The sequence below is a fragment of the Colius striatus genome, chromosome Z (genome assembly GCF_028858725.1).
Source record: "Colius striatus isolate bColStr4 chromosome Z, bColStr4.1.hap1, whole genome shotgun sequence".
Lineage (NCBI taxonomy): Eukaryota > Metazoa > Chordata > Aves > Coliiformes > Coliidae > Colius > Colius striatus.
Window position 1 is genome coordinate 12,788,846 of NC_084790.1, and position 18,003 is coordinate 12,806,848.

At 36.3% G+C, this 18,003-nt stretch overlaps 1 protein-coding gene across 1 annotated transcript in view; it reads left to right on the plus strand.

Annotated features, from left to right (window-relative positions):
- EDIL3 (EGF like repeats and discoidin domains 3) overlaps positions 1-18,003 on the plus strand; it is a 257,156-nt gene that overhangs the window by 205,941 nt on the left and 33,212 nt on the right. Inside the window, exon 8 of the mRNA XM_062018152.1 lies at positions 2,795-2,979. Coding sequence (XP_061874136.1) covers positions 2,795-2,979 — 185 coding nt within the window. The remainder of the gene's footprint in view (positions 1-2,794; positions 2,980-18,003) is intronic.

Here is an 18,003-nt window from a genome sequence, read left to right on the forward strand (position 1 = left end):
TTTATCTCAAACTGTGATATGTGTCTTACACATTTTGACCTAAGGTATTCCACTGAGCATAGCCATAAATATGTCTGCATCAGCTCTCACTAAAAAGGGAGGTGGAATCCTTTCAGAAGAAGGACATTGCAAAGCAAATTTCAAGATACAGTGCAGTGAAGAGGAGGCATTTCAGGGAGTTCTGAGTATTGTTGTACTTAAACCTCTATGAGGGGTAACTATCTGCAGACACAAAGTTTTGTACTAGTTTGATGATTCTTTCCTTTGCACTCTAGGTTATAGCTTGCCTGTTAGAATAAACAGTCATCATCTTGTGTCATTGCAGCAGGGTGCCATAGGAGCAGTGAAGCAACTGGGTCTGCAGTTGCTCACTGTGGCATGGCACTAAGACTCTGTTCTGCCAACTGCATGCATCATATTTATCTCTTCTGGTTCTCATTATTCTTACTTTCTTTTGTTACCTTTACCTTTTTGTTACCTTTGTCTTCCTCCTCCCTTTGGGGCAGTGGAGAGAGAAGGCAAGTGTAAAATCCCATTAACATATGCACGCATGTGCAGACAGGCAAGCAGGCACATCTGTTGTTGATGAAGGTAATAACCTTCATCAGTAATAATACTCAAAAAAGATAGAACTATATTTGATAGATGGGATCAGCACTGAAAAACAGTTTTGACAACCCTTGTTTTTGTGTCAGGAACCTCCTTCACATTCCTCAGATGAAACATTTCTGCTGACGGTCCTTGTCATCCTGGAGTGATACTTCAGAATTGAATAATAAGCAAAGTCCTCTAAAGAAACAGATGAGTCTCTCATTTGTGCTATCAATTGCTCTCTCCTACTGCCAGAAAAATTGTTTTGTTGGTGTTTTGAACTAGGTAGTTCATTCTACATGGAAGGCTGTACAATTTCCATTTGTGCACTGAGAATCAGTTCTGAAAGGTTGGACTTAGTTTCCAAAATTAACTACCTTTTCTGTTTATTTTTAATTGAGTAGGAAAAATGGCAATATTTCAAATTTCAAATACAGCAGTGTCTATATTAAAAAGCATATCATTATTACTACTATTATCTACTCCTGCTGTTTGACCTCCTACAAAGGGCCTGGTCCTACCTTCTTGATTTGAATCACTAATAATTCCACTTAATTCTGTGTGTTAAACCTACAAGAGAACAGAATGTAGAATCTGACCAGAAGGTCTTCGCTAATAATACCAAAGAAACTGAAAAGAATCAAGTCTTTAAATCTGGGTAAACATCCTGTGGAGGAAATTTGCATTTAAGAAGAAAAGGAGACAGCTTTCATATCTAGCTCAAGTAAAGTGAAAAATAAAATAAAAACTCTGAAGATGTTTTAAATCATCACACAATGCTCTGTCTCTTTCAAGATATACCAGCTGACAAGTGTCATGGTCCCAGAAGGAAAGCCTTCATGGCTTACATGTGCGCTTTAAGAAACACAGCTGGTGACTCAGCAAATGATTACTTGATAGGAACCAGCTCACTGTTGTGAGGTGTGTGGGGGGGAAAACCTCTGTATTCTCAGTGATCCATAAAATCAAGATTCTGTGCGTTCATAGAGATGATGTAGTCCTGCAAAAGCAGGTATGTTAGATCTCGAACCCACTTCATCCAACGGAGTATGTTAAAACATTATTGGCAATTTAACTGAGTCAATTCCACTTCTGAACTAAGATTCCCAAATTAGTGAAGTGAAAATTTTGAGACAAATGGACATATGTGGATTTTTGAAAGCTGGGGCAGGAATGAAATAAGAAGATTTCTTTTTACATTCTCATCTTTAACCTTTTCCTTAACCATCAAACATTACTCCACCCAGCCATATATCTACCATTCCTGACCTCTTAGCAGCCCTCTTTCTCTCTCTCTGCAGCTTGACTTACCTGTCTTATTTTTTTTTTAAATCTTAAAACCATGCAGCCCATCTACCTCCCTTAACTTCCAGTACTGTTATTAAAGTTCTGCTGTAAAAGGGTGTCTCCTCTTGTAAGCTTTCTTCTTCCCTCTTCTGGGCCCAAAGTCTCCATTGTACAATAGCAAGGCAGAGGAACACAGAGTTGCTTATCAATTTTTTTTTCATGAACACCCAACAGAGAAAGGAGAAGCCCAAGACATGTCTTTTGCTGCAATCAAAATAACTAAGTTATGTGGGACATCAGCCTGGTTTAAAAACTGAGCCCTTAACTCTCAATTTCTCCTATGTAATTCTTACTGTTCTCCCTTCTTCATGGCTATTTTACTGTAGTTTACTGTTTTACTTTGAAAGCCTCCCTACCCACTGATGGAGTAGAAAAGTTTTTGGCTAGGTGTCAAGTAATTCAAAAGTGTAGACAAGCTTGGTGCTTGTTAACATGTTACTTTAAGAAAAAATAATGTTTCCTCAGTAGGAAAGCACATAGTTGATGTGACATTGTATAAAAGCATGTGAAAATTGAACTGTAAAGGAGAAACAATAGCAAGCTGCTAGACAAGAAAATAAAAGTGAGGTAAGGAGAGGTGAAAGTAATCTTTTCTGTTTGTTTGCTTTCATAAATTTATGTCACAGTGAAGTATGTTGAATTCTGTAGTTTGTTTTTTATTCTTCCAAGGTAGTGTTGAAATAAAGTGTTTTGAATTGACTCTTTTTCATTTGCATGTTTACAAGTTTCTCTAACAATAGACTTGATTAAAGCCTTTTCTTCCAAGAATCACTAGTTATATTTTCCATAACAGAAAACCTAAACCACTTATGGAGATAAGTAGATGTTGTCACAGGGTCTTATTTTGCTGTTCCAGGTTGCTCTGAACCCCTGGGGATGAAATCAGGACATATACAAGACTTCCAGATTAGTGCCTCCAGTGTTTTCCGTACACTCAACATGGATATGTTCACTTGGGAGCCTAGGAAAGCCCGACTGGACAAGCAAGGCAAGGTTAATGCTTGGACCTCTGGCCACAATGACCAGTCACAGTGGCTGCAGGTAAAATTTCATATACCTTTTCCCAAGTGTTTATCTTCTTTGTGTTTCAGGTATGGGGATGGTTGTGTGGTTTAGGATCATATTCATATTCTTTGTTTGCTGAGTATAACCGTCCTAATTCTGTGACATGTGGGTGATAAAACTATGGAAACCCACAGAGATCTTCATGTCTTGGTACTTTGGTTGCAGAAAGCTCTACTTAGGGAGGCCTTCACCTTCATCAGCCAAACCTTACAAGTTGCCCAGCAGCCCTGCCTTTTCCGTTGTTAGTGGACACAAATAGTAGTTGTAGATTTTTTTCATTGGCTTCTCCTCTTTTGTAGAGATAGGTGATTTTTGTTTCCCTTTTCTGTCCTTCCAAAGCTTTGTGGAAAGGTATGTTTACTTCAGACTTGTACACAGACTTGTTAGCAAATCTGGTTCATATAAATTATCTTTGTCTAGTTAGACTGCTCAAAATTGCCTTTCAACGTTGCTCTGAAGCTAACAACACTGATTCAGCATGTGAATTCATTACAATATTGTGCGCAGGAGTTGTTTTCAGCTAGGGAGTGATCTACACAAATCAGTACTATGCTAATGTGAAAGACTGCAATAAATCACTGGTATGGAAACCTATTTGACCAGTTGGTGACACATTTACATTTTTGAACTGTTGAAAATAGCAATATTTATAGTCAGCTGCCAGTTTGCAATACAGTTCTTGATGGGAAGCCTCAATAGCACTAGACGTGGCTACTAACCCCCTGCAATCTTTTCACATATAAATTATGACATCTTTTTTACCTACAGTTGCCAAGCAATTTAGCAGTACCATTGCTATCTTTTCTCCAAGTTTAAACATGTACTTAAAAAGGCAACAGTTGCCTTGCCTATTAAACTTTTGAATAACTGAAGATTCTGAGATTTTCTGAAAGTTTTTTAGAGCAGTGTCAAGGTTTAACCCCAGCTGGCAACTCAGCACAACACAGCTGCTCTTTCATTTCCCCCTGGTGGGATGGAGAGAGAATTGAAAGGGTAAAAGTGAGAAAACTGAGATAAATACAGTTTAATAAGCAAAGCAAAAGCCACTCACACAAAGCAAAACAAAGAATTTATTCCCCTCTTCCCATCATAGGCAGATGTTCAGCCACCTCCAGGGAAGCAGGGCTCCATTGTGCATAGTGGTGGCTTGGGCAGACAAACACCAACATTCTGAATGTCCCCTTCTTCCTCATTCTTTCACCAGCTTTATATACTGAATATGATGTTCTGGGATATCCTCTCCCAACTCCTTCGGCCCTCCAACCTCCTCACTAGTGGGGTGGAGTATGGAGCAAAAAAGACCTTGATGCTGTGAGCACTGCTCTCAACAGTAACAAAATCATCCCTGTGTTATCAACACTGTTTCTAGTACAAATCAAAAATAGAACCTCCTAGTAGATATTATGAAGGAAAGTAACCCTGACAAAATCTGCTCAAGCAGCTTGATGAAACAGCAGCTAGTAACTTCTAGAGAGGAGAAAAACTATGCTGCTGCATTTTATGGTGAAGAAGCAAGTACAAATATTTCATCACATAAAAAGAGGCAGTTATATTTAGTCCTATCAGTGATATTGAGAAACCAAGGATATGCAGAGACTACAAAGAAGTATCTTGTGGTGTGTTATCCCTCCCAGGGTGATAGTGCATTTTTAGTTAACTGCAGATGATAAGAGGCTGTGGACTTAATTTTTGTATTCTACAATTTTTCAGTCTCAGATAAGTTTTGCTATATTTCAGCCTACTTGAACCTGCAAATTTAATCCTACCACTTGCACAGTCTCTGCAAGTCCTTGAAACATTGGGCATACTTTTTTTTTTTTTAATCTGGACAAAAGGAAAGCTGTGAAGAAGTATTTGTCTTTTAGTTCATTTTTCATATAGCCATGGTACAAATTTAGTAACTTCAGAGGAATATGACTAATTTATCCTTCTCTGAAGGTCACTATATTGATGATATTTCTCCAAAAGAGTATCCCAACGTTTCTTGTTTGAAAAAAATTAAACACCAAACCAGGAGGAATTAAAAATAGTGGAGTTAGCACTTAAGCTTGTTCTTAAGTTCTGCTATAGGCTGATTACTGTGAATTCAGTTCTTGAGTGGAGATGGTCTCACATGCTTCAACTCTAGGTAAACATCCTGTAAGAAGGACATGCTTGTCACTTAAATTAAATAGTCCTCTGTTTTTTTTCCTTAAAACTCAGAGCATTGTATTGAACTTTTAACACTTTGACTGTGATTTTATTGTCATGCTGCTTTCATAGAGTTTAGCCGAAACACATTTGTAAGGAAAACCATATGAAAGCAAACTTGTCTGTATGCCCTTTTCCCTCATATTACAAGGAATGATCCCAGCAGTGGTTCTGTGGTACCTAAAAGAAGCTTAAAGTGAGACATTGGTTTCTGGATTTTGCTAAAGTAACTGGCTTTCCAGTATGATATTTCACAGTGTTAGCTTTCCTGCCTTTTGAATTTTCTTCATGTGCCTTACTTGGTTTATCTTTTATAATATCCACTAGAAAGCCTATAAAATTGGACAAAAGCCTACTGAATGCCTTTAAAAAATAGTGTTGTACTCTTTGGTAAGTGGATGACTTGAACAGGTCTGTTCTGACTTGAAGTTATTTTGGGAGATTCTTACTCAAATGCCACTGCAATCAGCAGTTCATCTGTCAAAAGTCTTGTGTGCTGACATACATCTCAGAGCGCTCACTGTGATAATGGTTGCTGAGAGGTGATATTTGCATCATGCATAAAAATGCTAATCACTGCTTATGGGCAGTTCACAGCAATTTTGGATGAGCCCTAGAGATAAATTCCTCTCTGTCATGAGCTGGGATTGTTTTACTCATTTTACTCTCAAAAAGGAAAATTCTGAATCTTCTGTTTCAAAATGAAGCCGTTAACAAGTATGGTCTTTGTTTTAAAGTGTTCAGGATTGCTACATCCATAAATTAGCTCCAGAGGCAGGAATATGAAGTATTATGTGGGTCAACACACAGACCACACATATGTGGATTCAAGAATAATACCTTATTGGTGCTGCAATAGCAGAAAATCTGTTGTGATCCAGACTCTAAACTGACTTATGAATCCCATATTCCCCACACAACACTCCTTTACACCATACACCATTATTAACTGTGGAAGACTGTATCTCTGTGATGTGGAGGAAAAGTTAATGAGATTCGATGACCAAATTTTCCAGCTCAGTCAAAACCTGGATCTGAATTCTGCCACATGCTTGCTTAAGGACACTCTTGCCATTCCTTTAAAAGTGAAGATTTTCTTCCCATAGCTTGTGTAAACTTATCATAAACTGAGCAACATAAAATATTTGAAGGTAATTACTGAGAAAAGAAAGTGTAACTTCACTTTCAGGGCAGTCACTTTCCCTCATTACTTTGATTTGCTTGTCAGTATCATTTACTACCTTGAACCAGTTCACAAGCTTTCCCAGAATCTCTTACTGTACTAGCATCATCAGGCTGCTTTGCTAGTTCGAGTAGTTCTGCTCCTCCTGGACACAATCCAGGACTTTCATTCCAGCTGATCACCTCACTCTCTGCATCTTCAGTTACTTGATGTTAAAGGAAGTGTTAAAACATTTCACACATTACACCTAGAATGAGGCAGTGAGGCTATAAAAAAGAAAATTATTCCTACTGATCATAGAATAGTACAGGTTGGAAGGGACCTTTAGAGATCATCTAGTCCAACCCCTCTGCAGAAGCAGGTTCACCTAGATCAGGTCACACAGGAACGTGTCCAGGCAGATTTTGAAAACTTCCAGAGACTCCACACCCTCCCTGGGCAGCCTGTACCAGGGCTCCCTCACCCTCACAGTAACAAAGTTTTTCTTTACATTTAAGTGGAACTTTCTGTGTTCCAGCTTTTGTTCATTAGCCCTTGTCCTGTGACTGAGCACTACAGAAAAAAGGTGCTGCCCCATCCTCTTGACATCCACCTTTCTAATAATTCTAAGTATTAATGAGATCCCTCCTCAGTCTTCTCCAGGCTGAACAGTCCCAGTTCCCGCAGCCTTTCCTCATAAGAAAGATGCTCCTCTCCCCTTATCATCTTGGTGACCCTGCACTATACTCTCTCCAGAATACCCCTGTCCCTCTTAAGCTGGGGAGCCCAAAACTGGACATAGAACTCCAGATGAGATCTCACTAGGGCAGATTAGAGGGGGAAGAGATATTCCAGGTGCTTAGTGACTGCTCTTGTAAATAGGTTTTTCACCATTCTGTATCTCATTTTCCTAGCCAAGAGTAGCATTCAAAAGAGTAAACATTTTCAGTTCCCACTCTACTACTAATTTTCTGAAGTTATAAATTATGAAATCAGACAGCAGCTTTAAATCCCTTTTCTCTCTCTACTGTCAGTTAAATTTAGGTGTTTTAAATTATTACCTTGTATCTCCCAGATTGACAGTTATATGTGTCAAATATTGATTTTTCACTCTTGCTACCTAATAAGGACAGTAATGCCATCTACTTTAACCTTTACCTGTTTGTCCGTTGCCTGCTTGTCTTTTGCCTGCTACTTCAGCAAGTAATTTCTCTGATGCTGTTTCACTGATATAACTACTCTGCATTATTCCTGGGAGCTGAGGCATCTGATTTCATTTGCTGTCTCCAAATAGCTACAACTTTCTTCTGCCCTCTCAACCACCTCCTTCACATCAGATGCTTTGTATATTATCCTCTCCCTAACTTGATAATCATATATGATTATTGATAGTATTTTACCTTAAAATAGTGATACTCTGTGTTTTTTGAAAGCCTATCTTTCTACAGAGCACAGTTAGATGAAAAGTATGACAGACTCAGAAGCCTGCTGAAGTTCCTTTTATATCTCAATATTATCTTGAGGTCACCACTATCAGTGTAGTAGCTTTATCTTTCTAGTTGTACCTGAAAACAGTTTACTTACTACAAAACTTACTTTCATCTGGTTGCTTAGCTTGCATTTTTCTGCAAAGTTGAAGATTCTCCAGCTTGATGTGCATGAATGATAAACTTTACACAGTTTACTCACAGTTATTTTATATATCTACTATTGAGCTCATATGATTTAAGAAAATCATCCTTCCCTTGAATAGAAAACTAGAGCAATAAACAAAGTCATATTCTACCGTTTCATTTCCTGATTGTATGTGATGGAATCAGCAAAGCATTATTAGCAGAAAACCAGTTGCAGAAAAAGATAGCAGATTGTGTGAAGATTGGGAAAGTGACTGATTATATATATATATATATATATATACATTTATATCTTCCTACACATTTTTAATCTCCAGTATTGGACAATGTTACTGAGATTTCTCATTAACAAACAATTTTCTTGGTGCTTTAGTTGACTTATTCTTTCAGTTTAATAATATGTGATTATCTGTTTTACACAACAATCTCTTGTTTGATAAGAAAGACAAAATTGTATTCCAAATAATTACTCACTTGTTATATAGATGCAAAACCATGTCTATTTGCAAGGTCCCATGTCATTGTAGGATATAGTTATATTCATTTACTGTTTACAGTTTTTAAGCATCTAAGTGATCAGATGAAAGAGTTTTTACTTAAAAGACTAAACCAGACCCAGCTTCTACTTAGTTTTTCTTATGGAACACTCTTCTAGAAGTATTTACACAATTTGACAATGGTGCGTGTTGTCCTTTGCGCCACCAATACAAGCCATCCGAAGTTGTCTAAATACTAAGGTAAATGAGGTTTAAGAGAGGACAGAGGGTAGCCATGCCTAATACTGTGTCAGCTCCAGCAGCTTTATGCAGAACACAACTAACATGAACCTAGAGACCTTTTTTTGCATTTTACTCGATTGTTTGCTGTATAACTTGATGCAAAGAATTACAGTATTTTTTTATTTTATGGATTCTATATGTAGAATTTACATATGCAATTTGTAAATACCTTCAATACTTCTGTTTAGGCTATTTCTGTAGCCAAGAGGACGGTGCTATCAGGGAAGAATTCATCCTACTTTAAGTGTCTCAGATTTACACAGAATCACAGAATGGTAGGGTTGGAAGGGACATCTAAAGATCATCTAGTCTAACCCTCCTGCAGAAGCAGGTCTACATAGATCAGATCACACAGGAACATGTCCAGACAAGTTTTGAAAACTTCCAGGGAGGGAGACTCCACACCCTCCCTGGGCAGCCTGTGCCAGGGCTCCCTTACCCTCATAATTAAATGTTTTTCCTTATGTTTAAATGGAACTTTTTGCATTCTTTAGACTAAACAGCCCCAGTTCCCACAGCCTTTCCTCATAAGGAAGATGCTTCGGTCCCCTCTCTCTCCAGAAGTTCTCTGTCCCTCTTGAGCTGAGAAGCCCAGAACTGGACACAGAAACACTTCCAGTTATGGATCACTCTGGAGATATGGCTTTATTCTGTTAGCCACAGACAGAGAAAGAAATTAGCTTAAACTAGAAGAATTTTTGGATAATGAAAGTTACGTGAAGTGAATCCTTCTCTGTTTTGATATGGAAAGAGAACATTATTTTTCACATTGTATTAGTTCTCTGAGCTTATTTTGATGTTGGTGTTCATTCTGCACTAAAAAAAATAATTATTGTTTCCTGTCTCTCATGAGATATTTGCTTGTCACATATTATTACACCTTCGTCTTTCTCACTCTTTTTGTCATATTTACCTGTTTATTTGTAATGAATTTTTAAGTGGATTTCTAGATAGGAAATCACGATACTGTAGTATTTCCTAAATGCTGAAAATAACTGCTAAGGAGAAAAGAGTGTGGATTGTTAAATTATTTGTTGAGTTGTCATTACAAAGCAGGCATTAATACCAATACTGGTTAAAGGTGCCAAATAGGTCGTTTATGTCTGATCACCAGCTTCAACATTTTAAAACCCACACTTGGAAAAAAAAATTACAATTATTGACAACATCTTAATTAAATAAAGACCTGAAAAACACGAATTAGAATAGTATAATATGTTTAAGACCAACCTAGTAATTAGCATCATGAGGTAATTACATGACTTATAGAAGGCTTGGACTGCTAAGTAGCGTGTTGGGACTGATTTTAGAAAAATACAGTATTCAATAGGGTTTCTAAGTTTCATTATAACACATTATAAACAACTCTATATCTTCAGTAAGCCACAGCCATCACAACCAGATCAGGAAATCAATCAATGTCCTTTACATGTATAGCAACAAAAGGTCTCTTATTTTTCAGATGCAAAGTTGGTACTGTTTTTTTTACTATAATTTCTCACAGGCAGAAATATGAGTTCTTAGATTTCAGATATCTAAAGACAAGTTGTGCAGAAATCAGCCTTTCTTTGAGCAATGCTTTTTATTGGGATTCTGAAAGATATTTACTGTCAATGTTAGCCATTTTATCTTTTTTTCTCAGTCATCTTTTTCTTTTCTTGTGGCTCTTGGAAAGATTACTGTCATTTTTGCTTGAAGGACTTAACTTGGACAGTAGGCTCTGGCATCTCCTTGGTCTTCTGTGTACCTCAATGAGAAGGATAATACTCTGTTCACGCAATCTGATAATTCACAAGATGTGGCAACATATCAAGAATTAAATTATTAATATGGATCTTTCTTTTCCCTTACTTTGGCAAAACTCACTCTAGGTAAATTTCCCTATAAAAAGCAAACAGTGGTACAATCAGGTAATAATGGATAAATAGTTTCACGAGATTTAGTCTAAGACAAAAGCAGGCAAAGCGAGACACTCATTCGACTTCTAAATTGCACATTGTTAAGTTTATTTACTTTGCACTGCCTAGGCTAGAATGCCAAACAGATCACTTTGCTGACTTCTTCACTTGCCTATAAATCATAGGCCTAAGTTTGCAAATAAATGGTCATTATTTGCTTTTAGGACCATGTGTAGTTCAAGATGGACAGCAAGCTTTTCTTTCTTTCTTTCTTTCTTTCTTTCTTTCCTTCTTTCTTTCTTTCTTTCTTTCTTTCTTTCTTTCTTTCTTTCTTTCTTTCTTTCTTTCTTTCTTTCTTTTTCTTTTCTTTCAACTCTGATCTCTCCATATGTTGCCAATGCTTCTTTAACACTACTTACAAACACATAGCTTAGAGAAATGGTATTAAGAGATACACCTTGATTTCCTAGTCACAGTTACCTGCCAGCAACTATTTGATGGCTGTTCCAAGGGTCACTCTCTAACCCAGTTTTTTGCTCAAATCATTTCAAGTTAAATGCATTATTCACATTAATAATGTTACTAAATTGTGCATTTCAGCATTGCCCTTCCTAAATTGCTTTTGACTTTGCAAAGCTTTCTTCTGCAATTCATTTCATTGAAATGTTTATAGTGGTAATTGAATTTAAGCCTTGAAATTAAATAACATAATATAAAATCTTGGATTCTTTTGCCATTTTAAAAGGCAAATACAGCTGTATTTATGCTATGTTTTACCATTTAGGTAGTGAAGACTAGAGCTTTGGTAGAATCATTGATTTTATGCTGTCCAAATACAAAGAGGGACAGGCAGAGTATAGAATCTCTTTGTTGCAAGTTGTCCAGGAAATTGACAATGAATAGATACAACATGATTATTTTCTGTGATAAAAATTTGTATGATGACACTTTCATGAAGAGATACCAAGGAAAGTGTCCCTCTGAACTGTACCTATAGACAGGTAGATTTTTTAATAGATTTTGTAGGAGAAAATTGTTCCATTGCACTAAGTCCTACTGTGTTCGGTGACTCATACAATCCTTACTCTCAAGTCTTCAGCAAAAAATGTGGGGTTAACTCAGTGTTCCAGAGCCTGTCTTTGAAATATGGCCAATTCATCACAACTAACAGAAATTACTAGAGAAGTTTCCATAAACAGTTGAACCATGACTAGTTCTAAAGCATGTCAGGAGAGTAGTCAGTTCCTTTACAGACTTGTAGTTTTTCTCTGTGTATCACTCCCCTGAAGTTGAAAGCTAGATTGAATAATGACCCATTTCCAATTACAATAGCAAGGTTTTTTAAAAATCTGGGAAAACTTCCCTTATTTTTCTCAATTTTGATGTACATAGTATTTGAGTCCAAAGGTTTTCTTTGTTGCTGTGTATTTACAATGGAAATTTTGCTCTTGATGCCAGTAGAAGCACATTCTGAAAATGGCATGCATTAAATCTTACTGGAAAGTCATTAGTTTTTCATTGCTTTAAATTCCTGCCTGTTTTACCAATTCTTTCTACCAATTTGCAATAATGTGCTGTCTCTTGAAATAATAAAAAGACTACAAAATTATCTAGGTAAGAATACAGAAAGAAAGGGTGCAAATGTATTTCTCATTCATGCTTTCTTATTCTGTGACAGTGTTTCAAAATAGCACTTTTTCCTAATATAATTGTTCATAGTTAAATCTGAATTAGTTTTAGAGTCAAGCACAATTGGACACACTTGTTACCTCACAATACCTTCAGTCTTGATAAGACAAAAGGATGACAAAGAAAATACAGACAACAGAGAGAAATGAAGTGACTTTGACAAGGTCAAGTATCTTGAAGCTGCAAAAAATACCTGATGTAAAAACAGATGAGACAAAAGCCAGTGATGAAAATGAATTAATAGAATGGAACTGAGTCTAGTTCTGTTTTCTGTTGACTTGATGGTTTATTCACTGGAGTGTGCTCTTTTTATTGCCCCTGCATGTAGCCTAAATGTTACTTCTTGACTAAGCAAGGAACTTTTATTTTCCTCATATATCTGTTAAGAGCTTATGAGTAAAATATGCAAAGGTCTTGGGAAGCTATTATTCACTGAATAGGCCTCTCAATTTTGCATTCCTATGATTTTAGTCATTATGACACTTTAAAAATGCAATGAAGCTGTATCACGAGATCCTGGTTTACTTCAGAACACATTTGTTTGAAACCTACTATTCATTTTCTTACTCTGTTCTCAATATAAAGTATATAGAAAGAGATCAGTTCCTAGCTTAGCAAATGGAAAACAGAGAGTGTATCTTTTCTGCTAAGTAAATGATAAAATTGAGACACAAACATAAAGAAGTAGTGCTGGCAATGCAATCTCAAATTAACCTTAATTCAAAGGCAACAAACTACCTTGCAGCCTTCATCAGAGACGAGGAAACATGCTTAACTGGGCTGACATTTACCTTGCAGAAAGCAGAAAAATGAAGCAGTCCTATCTCAGCATGTTAAAGCATCTTGTAAAGCAGATACAGACTCTTTCTGTTTCTATTCATTGGTTTCATCATGTATTTTCCCCTAAATCTGCAGTTTAGTGTCGGTCTCAACAGAACACTTAATAGCTTGGGGTTTTGGGTTTCCGTTTCCATGTTAATTGAGGTGTGTCTAGATAGCAATGTATTGTGTGAGACACTCTTTCCACTCTGCTTAATAACATTCGTCCTACTTGGTCCTTAAGTAACACAGAGCAGTTTCTCTGTCAGAAACATGACATAAGAGAAAAATCTTAGTGGAAATAGTGAGAAAGATAGAGAATTTAAAAGGGAAAGCACAGCAGACAGAAGAATACTGCAACTAAACATTTCTTCAATTATCTGGGTCTTGTTCAAAAGCACCTTGAGCCTTATAATGTAGAGCATCAAAACAGGCTCTCATGGAATTTCCTCACTGATTTTGGGCTTGTGTCTGTTGTAAATCCTCTCAAAGGAACTGAGATATGGGCATAAGGGTAGAAATACAGGCAAATTTTCTCAGAACAGAAATGTGGCTTTTAATCTATAACACAACTTCATTGGGATAGAGATGAGATCTGAGTTAACCATGCTTGTTCTCACGTTTGATAGTTTTCTCTAAAATAAGTCAGGTAATAGGTTATTTTAAAGGAATGCATGCTTGTAAAAGTTAGTCTTTGGGATTAGAAGAACTGCCTGCCTAATTATGTCCTATACATACCCAAGTCTTAATTGCTTTTGTTATTGGAGTGATCTCTTAGAAGCTTCATGTTTAGTTAACCACAAGATATATTAATCCTATCTCAACACAGTCTTTCTTGTGTAATTAAGCAGAAAAATATTTTCACAATTAGAAGTTAATTCCTTATATAGCTAATAGGAAAACATCTCTGTTAAAATCACAGAACTGCTATTTCTAATAGTAAAAATATTTAGACCCATGTTAATGAGTCGTCTTTGTTAAAAGAATTATAAGACACCATACTGTTTTCAGCTAAAAAGTATTAAGAAGAAAACTATCAAAATGTTTTTTAAAAACCTTACTACAGATGGTTAACATCAAAAGTCCTTTTGGCAACATGAGAAATACTACGAAGGCTTGATACAGTATATATAAATACAGACACAGACCCTCACTGCATGTTGCTTTATCTGAATTTATTTTTATTGACTTGACTTATAAAATAGCTTATTTGTAGTTCAGTTACATTTAACTCAAACTGTTTCTATATACCAGATATGCAAATATTGGGGATTTTGTTTTGCTACGTAATGCCAAGCTATTTAGAAACCTCAATAGTATTTTCAGGATGTTGCTAAGATTTGGGTTTTTGGAGAGGTACCAGAGAGCTTCAGCCAATGTTGTTTCATGGAGCCAAAGAGTGAAGTAAGAGAGTGGTTTATTGGCTCACTAGCTAACTTACATGGCAACATTAAAACTATAAAATTCACTGATTAGCTGGATTCACAGAGCATTGGTGGCTCCAAACTCAATAAGGGACCCAAACCACAGCATTCTCATAGCTGAGAGCAGCAGACAAGTCTACCACAGAAGTAAGCCATATTGTTTTTGGTATCTCTCATTAACACTAAGCCTGGGAAGGTTCTTCATCCACTCCAACAGGATCTCTGGAAATATTAGGATTTTCTTCCATATGGGTTGCATGCTATTACACGTACAATGAAATGAGGTGTACACATCACAGCAATGATGGATAATACATTAGAAAATGTGAGCCAAATCCAAATGAGCTAATGGACGTGATAGCCTAACGATCAGTACAGAGGTGCCTAGTGACTAACAAACAAATGAAACACTCATTTTGCTCCTTGGACAGACTTCCCTGTTTACTGACCACAGATCTGTCTCCACCGGGAGGACTGCTTTACTCAAAATAAACCTCAGAGCTACTTTAAAACAGCTGCCAATTTAGTTATTAGTCATTGACCATGTTCCACAGCGTTTTTCACCAAACTGTATGTTCTTTTCACTTCCCCAAAATGTGCACTGATATAAATTGCAGTGCCACAGTAGGATTTGCTTTGTGTTCTGAAATACATCAGAAGGGTTGTTTTTATTTGAGAGGAGCTTAGAAGTCTTGTTTTCCAAGGTTCATAGCAATAATTCATAGTCCTAGAAATTCTTTTGACATTAAAAATTCAATCTCTCTTTTATGAGAATTTAAAGAGTTATTTATGGGTTATTAGAGAGTTTTAACATGATTCCTTTTATTTTCTTTATTCCCATCCTACTGTAACTACTGTAACCTTATGTTTCTAAGGCAATCTGACTTTATATGAGCAAAATATTTGTTTTTTAATTATAAGATAGGTTTCCATTTAAAATATACATCATAAAGAAAACATGAGAGGATGAACGAAGGATCTTTTGAAAATTTTGGATGTCTGCGTTACTTTATATCTCTGCAGATGCACATAAGAAGGATGCAATCTTTCTCCTTTTTCTCATATAACTTTTTAGTTCCCTGATTGCATTCAATTATTTTAGTAAAGTGTCATAAAATGTTATCTGGCTTTAGTTCTAATGAAATAATAATTACACCCATTGTCAGAGTAAGAGAGGTCAGGTAGCAAAAGACCACTGTTTTTTTACCCTCTGAAAAGTCAAACTTCAAGTGGAATAATAGCATTCTAGGAAAAAATGGAGCAACTGGAAATAAATGTTGTCATATTAGGAAACATCTAGCTCTGTGATTTGAAAAGGTCTGTCATCTATTACAGAAGCTCACTCATAAGGTGAAAATTGTTGCTAATTGATCTACGTTGCAGTCCTCCCACGTTGTATGAACCTTTCCATTACTTTTATACTAAAATGAGAACTAAATTCTGGAAACTGAACTTTATCTCTTGCACCAAAAGATACAAGCAAGTTAAACTTTATTGCACAAGAAAATAAATGAAAACAGTAAAATTATTTATTCCAACTTAATCTGTTCCTCAGTTTTACAGAGAACTGTAAATCTCATTTTAGCATTGTATTTGCCATTTAGGTAATGTGGTCTTTTAAAGTGGAATAGACATTCTATGATGAGCTTTCTAGACAATTTGGTCATTTGTAGCTTTGCCTTATAACATTCCATTATTTCACAGGTTAAAGGGAAATGTGTAAAAAGAAATTAAAGTCCATAATTCTAAAAAGGCATTGTTTGTAAAATACAGGTCTCTTCACTGAACTGCATGTGGTTTTAGTTGCCATGTAGTAAGAATAAAAGAAAAGTCAGGCACATCTGTTATTTTGTTATATTAGTTTCTCACACCAGCTTTAGTACCACATTGCAATAGTAGCTGTTTGGGAGGATTTTTAAAGCTCAGGAACTGCCATTAACTAACCTATTACATTAACATAAAATGGTATTCATTTTTTTTTTCTTTTTAAGACATGTTAATATCCTATAAAAACAGTGTCTGCTTAAAGTAGAAGTAAAAGGCAGCAAGTGTATGGTCAAATATAGGTGACTGCACACTGATCTTCACTCTTAGATTTAAGAATTGATTACTTAATATTTAAAAAATAAGTATCAGAAGTCTGATCCAGAATGTAATGAAGTCAGTGTAAATGCTGTTTTTTTTAACATATCCTTGACACAGTACATAGGATAATGACTGAGAGTGAACAGTGTCGTCCACTGCAACCAACAGTCATATACCTCTACTATGCTGGAGCAAACTCTCCTTTTTAGTGCAACATTCTTTGTCTAAACCCTCCACAAAGTGATTTCTAGCTCAGTTGACTAAAGTACTTAACAAATATTTACCAACTTGGTTTTGGGTTGCATGGGGATTTTTTACTTTGATCAAAAAAGTTGAATGGAGAAAGTGGACTGGGGCTGCAATGTGCAATATTTTTCATAATACAAGAACTAAGTGGGGTTAAATGAGTTAACAAGCAGCATGTTTTACAAATAAAAGGAAATATATCCTTATCAATAGCTAGCCTTGAGCTTGCTATAACAGTGGTAGTCCATACCACTAGACATCTCTAGACTCTATGAACTAAAGATTTAGAAATGTCATGCTTTCTGCACCCCCTTTTCCTCTCTTAAGTAGATAATAGATAATACTTGTGCCTGGATAAGGGAAATAGCGAGAGTCAGATTTTAGGAGATGATTTTACATAGATTTTGATAGACCAGAGAAGCTCTGACTTCGCAGATTTTGAGAAGTCAATTTGCATTCAAAGGGAGATTGGACATTAGTTTGTCCAGTTCTTAAAGGAAGAAACCCATTAGAAATTCCTAAATAGACAAAACACTTGAAACACAATAAATTCCTTTATCTGAAAATAATAGGGATTGCAGGTGTATTAGGCTAATGTATGTGTATATATTTTGCCTTTTTTAGCTACTTTTGGAAGCCAAATAGCAAGCCCTTGTTTTGCACAGGTACTACTTGTCCTGTTCTGTTGGTCTTCTACAGAGACATTTACCATAAAAGTGAAGGTCCCATAGTCCAGTATTTTTACCAAAGGGAAAAATAAACAGAACAAGAAGGTTGGGATGGCATAATTATCTTTTATTAAAATGATGGGGATTTGTTCTTTTCATTGATTTTTTTTCTGATTTCTGTGTAATTCTAATATTAGCAGAACTGTATTCAAAAGTTCCTGTTTCCCACCAGGTCAGTCCCCAGCCTGTACTGGTTTGTGGGGTTGTTCCTCCCCAGTGCAGGACTCTGCACTTTTCCTTGTTGAACCTCATGAGGTTCCTCTTTGCCCAACTCTCAAACTGGTCAAGATCCTGCTGAATGGCAGCACAGCCTTCTGAGGAATCAGACAGTCCTCCCATTTTGGTG